The sequence below is a fragment of the Mus pahari genome, chromosome 1, assembly GCF_900095145.1.
Source record: "Mus pahari chromosome 1, PAHARI_EIJ_v1.1, whole genome shotgun sequence".
Classification (NCBI taxonomy): domain Eukaryota; kingdom Metazoa; phylum Chordata; class Mammalia; order Rodentia; family Muridae; genus Mus; species Mus pahari.
Window position 1 is genome coordinate 102,295,205 of NC_034590.1, and position 14,945 is coordinate 102,310,149.

The following is a 14,945-nucleotide window of genomic DNA, read 5'->3' on the forward strand; positions in this document are numbered from 1 at the left end:
GGGAGCAGGGTGGGGAGGGTATAGGGGACTTTGGGAATAGCATTTGAAATGTAAATGAAGTAAATACCTAATTGAAAAAAAAAAGAATTGCAAACATCTCCTTTTAAACTATTTTTAAAAATTTATATATATAAATGTTTTCCCTGCATGTATGTACACCATAAACATGCCTGGTGCCTACGGAGGCCAGAAGACCTAAAATAATCCCCTCAACTGGAGTTGCAGGTGGTTTTGAGGGAGCCCATGCAAGAAATGAACCTAGTTCATCTGTAAGTGGCAATGACTCTTAAGCAACAAGCAACCTCTTCGGCCCTATATATACACAGATTTCTAGACCTGAACTAAGCGAAGCTAATACAGATCACCCAGTCTACACCCTCAAGAGAAAATGAAGCCCAGAAAAATTAAGCAGGCCTGCTCAAGGTAAAGACTGTAACCAAAATAACCAAGACTAGGACTCTAATCCCCTGGAGCTTCTCACTTAGGGCATTAGGTCCTAATCATCAAAAACAATCTCAAACAACATAATCCCGAATGATAAAACCTCAAAAAAAACCAGTATCACTAAATATAAAATCCTACAAGATCAAGAATCTCAAAATTAACTCTGGGAAAAATAATTTTAAAAACTATTTAAGCCAGGCATAGTGATCATAGTGATGTACATCTGTAATCTCTGCACAGAAGGGACAGAAGGAATTTAAGAAGTTTAGAACATTAATCCCAGCACTTGGGAGGCAGAGGCAGGCAGATTTCTGAATTCGAGGCCAGCCTGGTCTACAAAGTGAGTTCCAGGACAGCCAGGGCTACACAGAGAAACCCTGTCTTGAAAAAACAAAAAACAAAAAACAACAACAACAACAAAAAAGAAGTTTAGAACATCCTCAGCTACAGAGTAAGCTAGAGGCCAGCCAGAGCTACATGAGACTCTATTCAAAAGAACAATAATAAACAAAATAAAATATTGAAAAGGAATTTATTTAAGGGCTGAAGACATAACTCAATGTTAGACAAACTATATCCATGGGAAAACAGGTCATCCAGCATTGTGGCACAGACATGTAATCCCAGCTCTCAGGAAGCAAAATAAAACCAGCTAGAGGACCTGAGTTAGGAGGCCAGGCTGGATAATACAGTAAGACCTTACTTCAAAGACAAAACAGGGGCTGAGCATGAGAACACACTCCTTTAATCCCACCACTTGGGAAAGAGACCAGCCTAGTCTACAAATCAACGTCCAGGCAGCCAGGGCTACGCACTGAAGATCTCAACATCCAGGCAGCCAGAGCTACGCACTGACCCTTCTCAACGTCCAGGCAGCCAGAGCTACACACTGACCCTTCTCAACGGACAAAAATATAAATAAACACAAGCTGGAGATGGCTCAGCAGTTAAGAGCATATTCTGCTCTTGCAGAAGATGTTAAGTCAAGTTCCCAGCACCCACATAATGGTGCACGACCATGTCTAACTCTACATAAACTCATGTAGATGAAACACCCATTTATATAAAACAAATAAAAATTAAAGTTGAAAAATAAACCCACATTGAGTTTTGTTGATAATTTGCAAACAAAGAAAAATAAACTTTCGGAAATTTTCACAAATGTTAAACAAAATAAATAAATAAATAATCCCACCTCTTCATTGGCTAGTATTAGTGTCTCTATGCACAAGCTGTTTATCACTACACCTACAAAACTGTGATAATTCAAATCTGAAAAAAAAGTATAAAAACAACTATTATTCTGGTTTTGTTGCTGTTTGCTTGTTTGTTTTTTGAGACAGGTTTTTACTGTACATCCTTGGCTGGTCTGGAATTCTCAGAATAGAACAGGAATGCCTTGAACTCACCAAGACCCGCCTGCCTCTGCCTCTGAGTGCCGCAGTTAAAGGTGTGTCTTATTATGACTTGCCTAAATTACAATCACGTCTTTACACATTTTATACAAAATGATACAAATGAAATATATAGCAGAGGAAAATGAATAATTATAAAAAACTGGTGATTAAAAATCTGGGAATAAACAAAAAGGAAAAAAAGACATGAAAACCCAACATATAAGAAAAGATAGATTATGAACAAGAACAGAGTAGTCCCTAAGTGCTGACCAACTTTCAGAAGTCTCACATCAAGGTAAGTTTTTGCCTTAATTGGAGAAATAAACTTATTTATTTTCTTGGGTAATGTTCTTCTGAAATTCTATAGCTTATATAAAGCAACATAACTTCCTATCAAAAAATTCTATCTTGGACTGGATCCATGGCTGAGATGTGAAGAATGCTTTCTGTTCTGGGGAACCCGAATTTAGCTCATAGCACCCACCTAGGGAGGCTCACAACTACCTGCAACCCCAACTCCAGAGGATCTAACAATCTCTTCTGGTCTCTGTGGGCATCTTCATACATACAGCAAACACAGACACATAACGTAATAAAAAATAAATCTTTTTAAAAAGTAATAAAAAGGGGGACTGGAGTCGGGCAGTGGTGGCGCCCACCTTTAATCCCAGCACTTGGGAGGCAGAGGCAGGTGGATTTCTGAGTTCAAGGCCAGCCTGGTTTACAGAGTGAGTTCCAGTACAACCGGGGCTATACAGAGAAACCCTGTCTCCAAAAAAAAAAAAAAAAAAAAAAAGAGGGGTGGGTGGCTGGAGAAACGGCTCAGTGGTTAAGAGCACTGACTGCTCTTCCAGAGGACCCTGGTTCAATTCCCCACAACCACATGGCAGCTCACAACTGTCTGTAACTCCAAGATCTGACAACCTCACACAAACATATGAGCAGGCAAAAACATACCAAGGTGAGTAAAATAAAAATAAACAATTTTTACAAAAATGTCATCTTCAGCACCATGCCTGTGTTGTTTTGGGCACTTAGGGATTTTCTTTCTTATGCACTCAGACATGGGCCACAAATTTAACACACAAAACTGGTGAACAAACACCATGACTGGGCACCTGAGAATCTTCAAACCACTCAGCAGTATCACTGCCTTCCATCATGCAAACACGCCTTCAATTCATCAAAAGCTCCTAGAATCCCACCAGCAAACAGTAATGCCAATGGAGACAAATGGTACTTTTTGTATATGAATATGTGGATACAGGTGCACAAGTGTTCTTATCTGTACGTGCATTCGTGGATACAAGTGCACAAGTGTTCTTATGTGTGTGTGCATGAGTGTAGAAGCAAAAGGTCAACACTGGGAGACTAGGTAACTTCCTTAAATGTTCACCTTTTCTTCTTTTTCATTTTTGATCTAGTATCTCTCATTAAATACATAGCTCAAAGCTCAAATGACCTTTATTTTTAAATGTGTATGGGTGTTTGCCCATATGTATTTCTGTGTATTACCTGTGTGCCCAGTGCCCACCTGGCCATCAAACCTTCTGAAACTGGAGTTACAGACAGTTACAAGCCACAATCCCTGGGAACAGGATTACAGAGGGTTATATGAGCTGCCATGAGGACTCTAGGAATTAAACCCAGATCCCCTAGAAGATCAGCCAGAGATGGTTAACCGCTGAAGCATCTCTCCAGCAAAAAATAAACAGATAAGTAACATTTTAAACTGGATTTCATCACTACTGTGATACACAGCCAAGATACTCATTTACCTGCATATTCTATTGTCTATGGCTATGCCTCTGAAAGCACTTGATCGTAATTTAATTTTCTCACAAATGCACTGGCTGAGTGGAAGAAACAATCACTTTACTGGCCACACTTTAAAATTCACTTGCTGAAGGCTGGGCTGCACCTAAACTCTCACTCATCTGTCATTACTGTCTTGGGATGCAATTTAAGCTCATTTTCCAAAGCTTCACTTTTTCCAGGTATTAATACACAACAGAGCATTAAGTTTTAAAATGTTTAACCCTAACAGGGAGTGAGTTTTATATCTTTTTTAATGGAGATAGTTTCAAAATGCAGTTTGGGCCATCCATTAGCCAAAGTGAGGTATTCTGCTGTTAGACTTGATAAATGCATGTCTTCTTCAGTACGCAAACTGAGTGTACTGTCCAGAAGGCCAGTGAACTGCTCCAGTGCCTCCTGACAGGGGCATTCTTTGCAAGGAGCACAGTGCAATGCCATAGTGGCAGCAACACACAACTGAGTAATTCCGGAAGGAAGAATTTCTTGCAGTCATTCATTCATGTGCATTGGTGTTTTGCTTACATGTATGTCTGTGTGAAGGTGTCAGATCTCCTGGAACTGGAGTTACAGATAGGTGTGAGCTGCCACACAGGTGCTGGGAATTGAACTTGGGTTGGAATTGACCTTGGAAGAGCAGCCAGTGCTCTTAATCACTGAACAATTTCTCTAGCCCCCTAAATATTTTTGGTCCCCCAGACAAAAATTTTTTTGTTCAGAGCTGAGGACTGAACCCAAGGCCTTTCTACCACTAAGTCAAATCCCCACCCTGGTTTTCTTACGTTTTAAACCACCACTTTAACTGCTATCTCTTCAACACTTGCACTGTCACTTGAAGACTATTTCAGTTGCCAAATTCTGTTAAGCATGTATGTTTGTTTGAAGGTCTGATTGTTGCAATTAAAGAATTTCCACAGTACCAGTAATTAGCTTTAAATGTTTTTTAACTTTCTGGGCATGGTCACACACAGCTTCAATCCATGCACTAAGAAGGCAGAGGCAGGCAGATCTCTGTGTTTGAGGTCAGCCTGGTCTAAATAGACAATTCCGGGACAGCCAAGGTTACACAGAGACACTGTCTCAATTAAAAACAAAACAAAACAAACAAAACTGGAAAGAACATTTACACTTATTTAGTGTGTTTGTGTAAGTACGTGGGTAGCCCTATGGAGGTCAGCGGGTAAGTAACTAACACTACTCAATCAGTTCTCTCCTTCCACACATGGGTTTCAGGAATCAAACTCAGGTGGGCAGGCTTGGGGGCAAGCATCCTCACCCACTGAGCTGTCTCACTGACCCAAGCTTAAAAACATTTAAACCATTAAGTAGCTCTATATAATTAAATTATCGAAGCCTTGGGGACAGTATGATAGTTCAGCAGGTAAAGGCATTTGGCTACCAAACCTAATAAATATACACAAATATTCAAAATTAAAATTTTGCAAACCCTGTTTGCAAGGGAATAATTTTTCAGATTTCTTTCATTGTATTCTAAGGAATACAGTAAGAAGGAATTAGGCTGCTTCCCCAAAACCAAATTATTCGTAGTAAAAGTATCTAGAGACAAAAACCAGTAAGAGATATAGATTTGAAAGGGGTTTATTAGAGGAAGTAGTTCACACAATTATTGTGACTGAGAAGTCTCACTGGCTGTCTGCCAGGGAATGTCAGTAGCCTGACTTAGTTCAAGCCCAAATGCCCAGGAAGCAATGAAGCTAATTAACACTCAGTCTGTGGCTCAAAGCCCAAAGATCTAAGACCACTGGTGACAACCCTAGGGTCCCAAGGCAAAGAGTTTCAAAACATACAACAGCAAAAGAAAATTGTTCTAACTTTCAGAAAGACCAACTTATCTGCTCTGGTTGTTCTTGACAGGCCTCAACCTACTGGATAGTGTATACTTATACTGAGACAGCCCTTCCCTTACTCCAACCAGACTCAGACATTAATCTCCTCTGGAAACCTCACATAAATATCCTAAAAAATAGGCAATCAGGACTTTTGGTATTCACCACACCTAACATGATACAACTATCATACACAGGACTATAGATGTTCTAATCCCCTCCACATTATTCAGCTTTCTAGTGCCTATACACCCTTTGCTTTGGAATACAGCGATTGAGGCTTTCAGAATTCTGGCTTCCAGAACTTCAACATTCAAGATTTTACTCTTTCAAGACTATGACTTTTGAGATTTTATGCTCCTAGGACTCCACCATTCACTAAACATCTGGGAGTTCATCTTTTAGGATTACATCTGACACCATGTATCAAGTGCTTTCAACAATCCAGGCAGTCTCCCTTTTTTCCCAGGTGAACACTCAAAGTCAGTGTTCCAACTGATTTGCTGTTTCACAGTTAGATGGTAATCTCTTAACTGCAACAGTTCTTTAAACATCCATCTTAGAAGCTGGCTTAAGGGGTGGCGAGATGGCTCAGCGGTTAAAAGCACTGACTGCTCTTCCGAAGGTCCTAAGTTCAAATCCCAGCAACCACATGGTGGCTCACAACCACCCATAATGAGACCCTCTTGCGCATCTGAAGACAGCTACAGTGTACTAATGTATAATAATAAATAAATCTTAAAAAAAAAAGTTGGCTCAAGGGCTGGAGAGATGGCTCAGCTGGAGAGATGGCTCAGCAGTTAAGAGAATTGACTGTTCTCCTGAAGGTCCTGAGTTCAAATCCCAGCAACCACATGGTGGCTCACAACCACCCATAATGAGACCCTCTTGCGCATCTGAAGACAGCTACAGTGTACTAATGTATAATAATAAATAAATCTTAAAAAAAAAAGTTGGCTCAAGGGCTGGAGAGATGGCTCAGCTGGCTGCTTGTGGACGTTGTACATCGTGGTGCGGAGCCTAGTGCGCACCACGATGTACAACGTCCACAAGCAGAAGCTGGAAAGAACCGCGATGTCCCTCAACAGAGGAATGGATACAGAAAATGTGGTACATTTACACAATGGAATACTACTCAGCTATTAAAAACAGTGAGTTTATGAAATTCCTCGGCAAATGGATGGATCTGGAGGGTATCATCCTGAGTGAGGTAACCCAATCACAAAAGAACTCACATAATATGCACTCACTGATAAGTGGATATTAGCCCTGAAACCTAGAATACCCAAGATACAATTTGTGAAACACATGAAACTCAAGAAGAACAAAGACCAAAATATGGACACTTCGCCCATTCTTAGAATTGGGAACAAAATTCCCATGGAAGGGGTTACAGAGACAAAGTTTGGAGCTGAGACCAAAGGATGGACCATCCNAAAACTGCCCCACCCAGGGGTCCATCCCATAATCAGCCACCAAACGCAGACACTATTGCATANNCCAGCAAGANTTTGCTGAAAGGACCCTGATATAGCTGTCTCTTGTGAGGTTATGCCAGTGCCTGGCAAACACAGAAGTGGATGCTCACAGTCAGCTATCGGATGGAACACGGGCCCCCAATAGAGGAGCTAGAGAAAGTACCCAAGGAGCTGAAGGGGTCTGCAACCCTATAGGGGAGGGTATAGGGGACTTTGGGGATAGCATTTGAAATGTAAATGAAGTAAATACCTAATAAAAATTGGGGAAAAAACCACGCATATTCTATCTATGTCAACATTAATCCTTAAACATGGCGTCCTAATAACTGCCTTTTTGGACATCAGCAAATGCTGGTTCTTACTTTCTAAAAAAAAATGACAACTATGGAACGAAAGCAACTTTCTAGCACTATGATCAATTTAAATCAGGGCCATTAAAAAAGAAAAGACGCATTTAAAAGCTGTCAGTGAAGCTGGATTCAAGCAGAGGCAGGTGGATCTCTGAGTATGGGACCAGCCTGGTCTACAAGTGAGTTCCAGGACAGCCAGGGCTACACTGAGAAACCCTTGTCTCAAAAAAATAAAATAAAAAATGAGAAGAAGAACAAGAACAAGGGGGGGCTGGAGAGATGGCTCAGAGGTTAAGAGCACTGACAGCTCTTCCAAAGGTCCTGAGTTCAAATCCCAGCAACTACATGGTGGCTTACAACCATCCTCAATGAAATCTGAAGCCCTCTCCTGGTGTGTCTGAAGACAGCTACAGTATACTTGCATATAAAAATAAATAAATCTTTAAAAAAAAAAATCAGAAGAACAAGAACAGAGAGAGAGAGAGAGAGAGAAACTGATTTTAAAGCTGTCACAGAAGCCAGACTCAGCTCCGAGCTTCTGAAGAATTCAAGGCTGCTTTGTTGTTTTCAGTTCACATGTTTACATGTTCTCACACCCACACAAACAATCCTCAGCTTAACTTACCAGATTTCTCCTGTATCCCCATATTCTTGGAATGTTCTCAGTTCTCTCTCATAAACAGCATCCCAACTACATAAACAATGAAATGTGAAGCAAGAATCTCAAATTAAACTGTCTTTTGTGAATTAAACAAATATTTCCAATGAAGCTCATGGCTCCTTGCTACAGCCTTAAACAGTATTAGTGTTATCAATAAGTGCATATAGTGCATTTTAAAAAACATCCTTGGGTTAAAAGAATGAAAATTATGGATAAGCAGGATGAATCATACAAGTACTTATACTCATCTGATGAATACTCACTCCTATATACATTTTACCTTAAATAAAAAGAGGCAATTGTCCAAGAATCTCTAATTCTCAAGGTCAAATCCAAAACTGAACTGCACAAACTGAGTTTGTTACTCCAAAGTTGGTCTTCTATGTGCAGATTCAGGATTTTCTAATCAGTAGGTCAACGGTTTGCTCACAAAGAATGCAGCAAAGATAAAATGGACTTAAAATTAAGTGCTAAAACAGCCTCTGCCCTCCCTGTATTCTAGTTCTCCCATTAAATTTTCTTAATCCTTAAAACTGCTACCCCTTCCCATTATCATCTGCTTTCTCTCCGTATTTCATCTCTAAAATCCCTTCTCCTTCCTCCAAAATTTCCTCTCATCTTAATATCTACATGCTTATCCATTAATTTCTGAGATTCATCTTTCTTTCCCCAGAACCCCTACCATCTATCTCCCTAGCTCCCAGTTTAGAGCATCTTCCATTTCGACTACCTCCCGCTCCGGGATCTCACAGCTCGGTGGGGACCTCCCTCGGGCCTTTGTATGGTTTGCTGCCCAACTCTCTCCCCTTTTTCCCTAGGATAGATTCCGGACCCCTACAAGGACTCCCCAAGGGCCTCGGGTAGGCTTGCATCCCTTGAAAGAAGGTTGACCGCCCCCTGGGGAGTGCTTGCGATCTCGCCCCTTAAGCCACCACAGGTCGCCTCCGCCCCCCTCCCTCAGGCCCCATTCAGGAGAGGGCGCCACCTCCTTCCGGGCCTCAGGCGCCCCCCGCTCACCCTCCCGGCCACACTCACTGCTCTCGTGTCCCCAGCGCGGACGGGACGAAGTCGTCCGCCGCGGAACTGCCCTCTGGAGATTGCGCGGGATCCACAGCACCGCTGTGGCCCTCGGCATCCGCGTTCATGTCGCTCTGCGCCTAGTGAGCTGTTGAGGTCGCCATAGAGACGCGACTTGAGCAGAGGGGATGCGCGGGCCTGGCCTCTCTAGGCAGCAGGAGGCTGTCTCTCTAATGCTCCAGACCAGACCTTGGGAGGCCAAGCACTGAGAAGAACCAAGGCTACTTAGAGGCCATCAAGTGTGCGGTGCTGGCTAGAGAAGCCAAGATAACCTTCCAGCCAACATTACATTTACCCCTTGTTCTCTAGCTCTCAAAGTGACCAAATCTGGGGACTGCTGTCTGTAATCATCGTTCAAAATACTGCACTTTGGAAAACAAGCTGCCAGAAACCACACACACACAAAAAAAAGTCTGAAACGCACAGCACTCAGTCCAAATGCTTGTCATCGCCCTCTTTCAAGGCCTATCTGGAAAGTGGATAGGTCGGCCTCACTGCATTGCTGGCTTCCCGACCAAAAGACTAATTTCATTTGTGGCTAGAATTATGAAAAATGAATTGATATAACTGGCTGACCTTTTAAGAGCTAATGGCCAAGGAATTGAATGCCTTCGGGCCACCCAGGCCACCAGCAGTCACGGAATTATGATAAAATGAGTAGCCAAATACCAGGGTGCCTCAGAGGTTCTTGCTCTGTCCCCAGCTAGTCATCTGAGCCTGTCCAACTTCTCCATGCTTTAGTTTGTTCACAGTAGTTTGCTCAAAATAAAAAGCTACTTGTTCTTCAAGCTTGAGTGAACCTGAGACGTCTTCTGCCTAATGGTCTGACTACAGCCGGTAGTTCTACAATACAATGCAAAAGATCTTAGGTGTCAAGGGCCTAGCATCTTTTCTGTACTAGCCAAGAAATACTCAGATAAGCATGGTTCAATGTCTAAGGCAAGGATCTCAGAGGCTCCTAGCAAGCTGCCTTCCAACAAGAACTTGTTTCCAGGGCTACGTTTCTGTTGACTTCGAAGACAGAAGCCTAATAACAAGTCCCTTGAGGCAAATGGCAACACCGGTCGCCCGCCCAGTTCGAGCAGTTCATCTGTTCCTATACATGATGTTCCAAGATCTTCTGGCAGTAAAGAATAAAGTAAAGGGCAGATGGAAATCCATGTACATAGTGATTAAAGAACTCAAGAAAGAGCGTAAGTAACCTTATTACAGAGCACTAAAACAACCGGATACCACAGCCAATTAGTGCTGCCCTGGGCAAGTAGCTGTTTGATCTTTTCTAGACTCTAGATGCTACAGAAAGACAGCCTGAGTGTGACAGACTGGGTCTTTAAAAGTTTTAGGTTTTAATTAAGAAGCATCCATGAAAGATAAGCCCATCTTCAGCCTCATGTCTTGCCAACACTTAAGATGTTTTTGCTGTGTGTGATGAAAGCTATAAACAGTTGTTGGTATGGAGCCCTGAGGGGAAAAACCAACAACATGGTTTATACCAAGTTTCTTCTCTGGCTCCAGGAAGGATTATTCTGGGTGCTTAGTGCTGAGGACTGTGGGGCACCACCTCTGATCACCCAGGGAAACGGGATTCTTAGCTGGGAGAGAGGTTCCACTGGGTAAGCTGCCTAGCACCAAGGAGAAGCAGTACTATATGAGGGACACAGCCCCTCCCACTGAGCACCAGTTGTGTGAGGCCACAGGCAGACTTGTAGAACTTGAGGTTGCCAGCCTTGGTTCTGTTTGTTTGTTTTGTTGTTTCCTCTGTGCACAGTGTCCACCTGTAGCTCCTCTGGAACCACGCTTCCCAGAATCCTTAAGCACCTCCCATTTGACAGTCCAAGGTCACAGGGCAGGGCTTTCCCTTTTCTGACCATGCAACACTCAGGACCAGAGAACACACTTCTAGAACAAGCTTCCTTCTCTGCCTCCATCTCTTCCTTTTGCTTTGATGTGAGCTTTTGAAAGGGGACAGTGGGCACTCGGTTCATGAGTTAGACCCCACACACACAGACACCATGTTTTAAAGCATCACTGTGGGCAAGTTCTTGAATTTCCCCAGGTCAGTTTTCAGAGCCTCTATTATAACAAGAATAATAGTGGCACCTGTCACACAAGACACTCTGAGAATACGTTAGTCCGGCCAAATACAACCTGACACATGAGAAATGGTCAGTAAATGTAAGTTCTGGTTCTGCAACTATAAAATGGGGTTTAAAAAGATGCCGCTTCAAATAGATGTCAGGAACTGCAAGTGAACATACTGTATGTTTAAAGAGCTTAGAAAGGGCATGGCATATAGTCAGGGTTCAGAAAAATGTCAGCTCTTATCTTTACTACAGGTTGAGCATCTTTGCTTTAGCTGGCTTTCCTTGTGCTGTGATAAAATACTGACCAAAAGCATCTCATCGAGGATAAAGTCTATTTGGCATACAGATTATACAGTCCATCACTGAGGCAAAACAAGGCAAGAACTCAAGCAGAGTCCATGGAGGAACACTCACTGCACTGCTCCCCATGCCTTTAGTAGTAGTAGTAATAGTTATAATACACAATAAGCATATAATAACATTTTTTTAAAGGGAGAGTCTGTCTGGATGGTGGTAGCCCATGCCTTTAATCCTAGCTCTACAAAGTGAGTTTTAGGGCAGCCAGGACTACACAGAGAAATTTTGTCTCGAAAAACTGAGACACACAGATATACAGACACACAGACACACAGACACACACACACACACACACAGAGAGAGAGAGAGAGAGAGAGAGAGAGAGAGAGAGAAGGGTGGGTGGGTGGGTGTCTGGAGGCATGGGGAGGGAGCTGAGTTTTGTTTCATTGAATTTAAGGTGTAAAGGGAAATTCAGGCAGCTAGAAGCAAAAGTTGGTGTTGGGGCTAGAGGTTAAATAGCCCCGACCCATGTGCCCAAGGATGGCACTGCCCAGAGTGAGTTGAAGCCTCATACTTCAGCTAGAAATCAAGAAAATGTCCCACAATCCTATTCAGAGGCCAGTCTGGGGAAGGCAGTCCCTCAGTTGTGATTCCTTTATCCCCAGCTAAGTCCAGGTTTGTGTGGAGTTGACAAAGACCATCCAGCCAAATCAGCAACCCAAAAATCTAAACTCCAGCCGGGCATGGTGGCACATGCCTTTAATCCCAGCACTCAAGAGGCAGAGGCAGGTGGATTTCTGAGTTCGAGGCCAGGCTGGTCTACAAAGTGAGTTCCAGAACAGCCAGGGCTATACAGAGAAACCCTGTCTCGAAAAAAAAAAAAAAAAAAAAAAAAAAAAAAAAAACTAAACTCCAAACCACTCCAAACTCTGAAATACTTCAGGTTTTAAGTATATCAAGTAAAGGCCCCCTAGCACAGCTGTTCTCAGGCTTGCTAATGCTGTGACCCTGTAGTACAGTTCCTCAGGTTGTGGTGACCCTCAAACACAAAACTGTTTCGTTGCCACCTCATAACTAATTTGGCTACTGTTATGCTCACCCTCATGGCTTCAGGACCTTTTTTTTTGTTTTTGTTTTTCTTTTGGTTTCAAGACAGGGTTTCTCTGTGTAGCCCTGGCTGCCCTGGAACTCACTCTGTAGAGCAGGCCGACCTCAAAATCAGAAATCTGTCTACCTCTGCTTCTCGAGGCATGCACCACCACTGCCTGGTAAGACCCTATCTTTTAAAGATAGTATTACATGCTTGTTGAGTATGTAAGCATCATACACACACACACACACACACACACACACACACACACACCTTCATTGTGTGTATAGAGGTCAGAGGACAACCCTCAAGAGTCAGTTCCTTTCTTTCACCATGTGGGGTCCAAGAACAAACTCTGTACTAGGCTAGTGGTGCCTGCCTCTGCCTCCCAAATACTAAGATTAAAGGCGCACACCACCAACCCAGCATATTTCCATATCTCTACAGCAACCTGCTAATAGAATAAAACCATCTTCCTTTGAACTCCACATTTTTCCCACACAATATTTATTCAACAGTTATAAAATAAGCAGTATATGCATGCCTAGCATTAATTCCATAGGACAAAAAAAAATTGCAACTGCAAGCATCTAAAAATTCATGAACCCTTCATGAATTTCAGAATAGGCTAGCAGAAAAAAAATAATAAACAGGGAAATAGAATTAAAAGTACAGATAATGCTAGATGGTAAGAGTTTGTCTCGGTTAACTTTGTCAACTTGACACATCCTACAATTGTCTGGGAAGAGACCCCCAGTTGAAAATTTATTGGGGGGAGGGGTATAGGAAACTTTCGGGATAGCATTTGAAATGTAAATAAAGAAAATAATAATAATAATAAAAAGAATTGTATGTTCCAGCTATCCCACAGAAATAATATAATATCCTTGTGCTTATCAGGTGTAGATAAGACACCTGTCTTCCATGTCTTTTTAGAAAGGAGATCACATTAAAGCAAATTGTATGATCTGAAATAAAAACCATCACTGTAAAAAAAAAAAAAAAGAAAGAAAATTTGTCTATATCAGATTGTCTTGGTGGGCTGTAATTTTCTTACTGTTATGAACTGTAATATAAATATCTGACACGCACAATATTTGACATTTGACCCCCATAAGGGGTCACAACCCATATGGTGAGAACCTATAGGCACAATTGTGGGATACTCTCTTGATTATGTCAGAAACAATAATTCTCACTTCATAATAAGAGTACTGGTAACTCAGAGTAGAGAAAATGAAGCCGTTTATTTTGCAACCCAGAAATTTTCTGTGTCAGCCTATGATAGCAAGCCTACTGAGTGCAGAACACTGTCTATACACCCTAAGGAATGACCCTTCCTTATTTTTTGAATAATTAGAAAGATACAATCCTAACAACCAAAACCATGTCTGGGTCTATCTCCATGTTTCACATCCTTCATATTTTAAAGCTTATCAAACCAATGACCTTGTCGAAAAGTTTGGATGTTTGCGATTTTTTACTCTAAACTTTCAATTTTGTGGGGGCTTATTAATGTTTGGGGGAGGGGTACTTAGCTAGACTATCAAGCATTAGCAAGAGTCTTCTGTTTTCTGTTCACTGTTAGCTGGACCTAAGCTAGCTAGAGACACCTTTGAAAAGTGAGCCATGAGATTTTATTTCCAGCAACTGCTAATTGATGTAGGAAGGCCTAGCTCTTTGTGGGTGGCACTTAGGCAGGTGGTCCTAAACTGGATAAGAAAACTAGCTGAGCTGGAATTAGATTCTCTCACACAGGGAATAGTTCCAGGAGATGTGAACTGGGAGCTGTCAATGGAAAACTTCCCCAGCAGCCAGGCTAAATCAATCAGTCCTGCAAGAAGAGGTCTGCTGTGTGGCCTTTCAAAGCACCCAGGGCAGGCATGAAACAGTGAGCTATATAGTTGTCCAAGAGACCAGCATCCCAGGCAGAGGAAAGGGGCATATGTAAAGGCACTATGACCTGATAAACTTTCAGTGCTTCCAGAAAGCAAGAAGGCGACTGGTGTAGCTGTAGCCGAGTCTACAAGGGTAGCAGAAGCAGGAATGCAGGGGGAGGGCATGTCAGTGTAGGATTTGGAGGCTGGCCGAGTACAATTGACACCTTATATCTAAACATTAACATGACCATCTCACTGACTGTGTTGAGGAGATATTTGGCCAGTCAAGAGCCTCACTTCATTACCTTGACATTTTGGCCTGGTTAATTCTGTTACGAGGACTTTCCTGAATTTACCTTCTTCCCCTGGGGTTGGCATTGGAAAATATCTCCTAGCAATGGCAAGCATCCCTTAAGGGCAAAATTGCTACCAACTGGGACTCTGAGAAGTTGTCATAACCAGGAGAGAGAGAATGGTGCTTTGGATTGGGGTGGCAGATGTGCTGGTAGTGAATTGTAGGAATCC

The 14,945-nt window shown here is 42.3% G+C and overlaps 1 protein-coding gene across 1 annotated transcript in view; it reads right to left on the reverse strand.

Moving 5' to 3' along the window:
- Window positions 1-9,157, reverse strand: part of Eef1akmt2 (EEF1A lysine methyltransferase 2) — a 27,544-nt gene extending 18,387 nt beyond the window's left edge. The window contains exons 1-2 of the mRNA XM_021205647.2: window positions 9,028-9,157; window positions 7,957-8,022 (exon numbers count right to left, since the gene is read on the reverse strand). Of these exons, the coding sequence (XP_021061306.1) occupies window positions 7,957-8,022; window positions 9,028-9,137 (176 nt within the window). The 5' untranslated portion in view covers window positions 9,138-9,157. The remainder of the gene's footprint in view (window positions 1-7,956; window positions 8,023-9,027) is intronic.
- Between the last annotated feature and the right edge of the window lie 5,788 nt (window positions 9,158-14,945).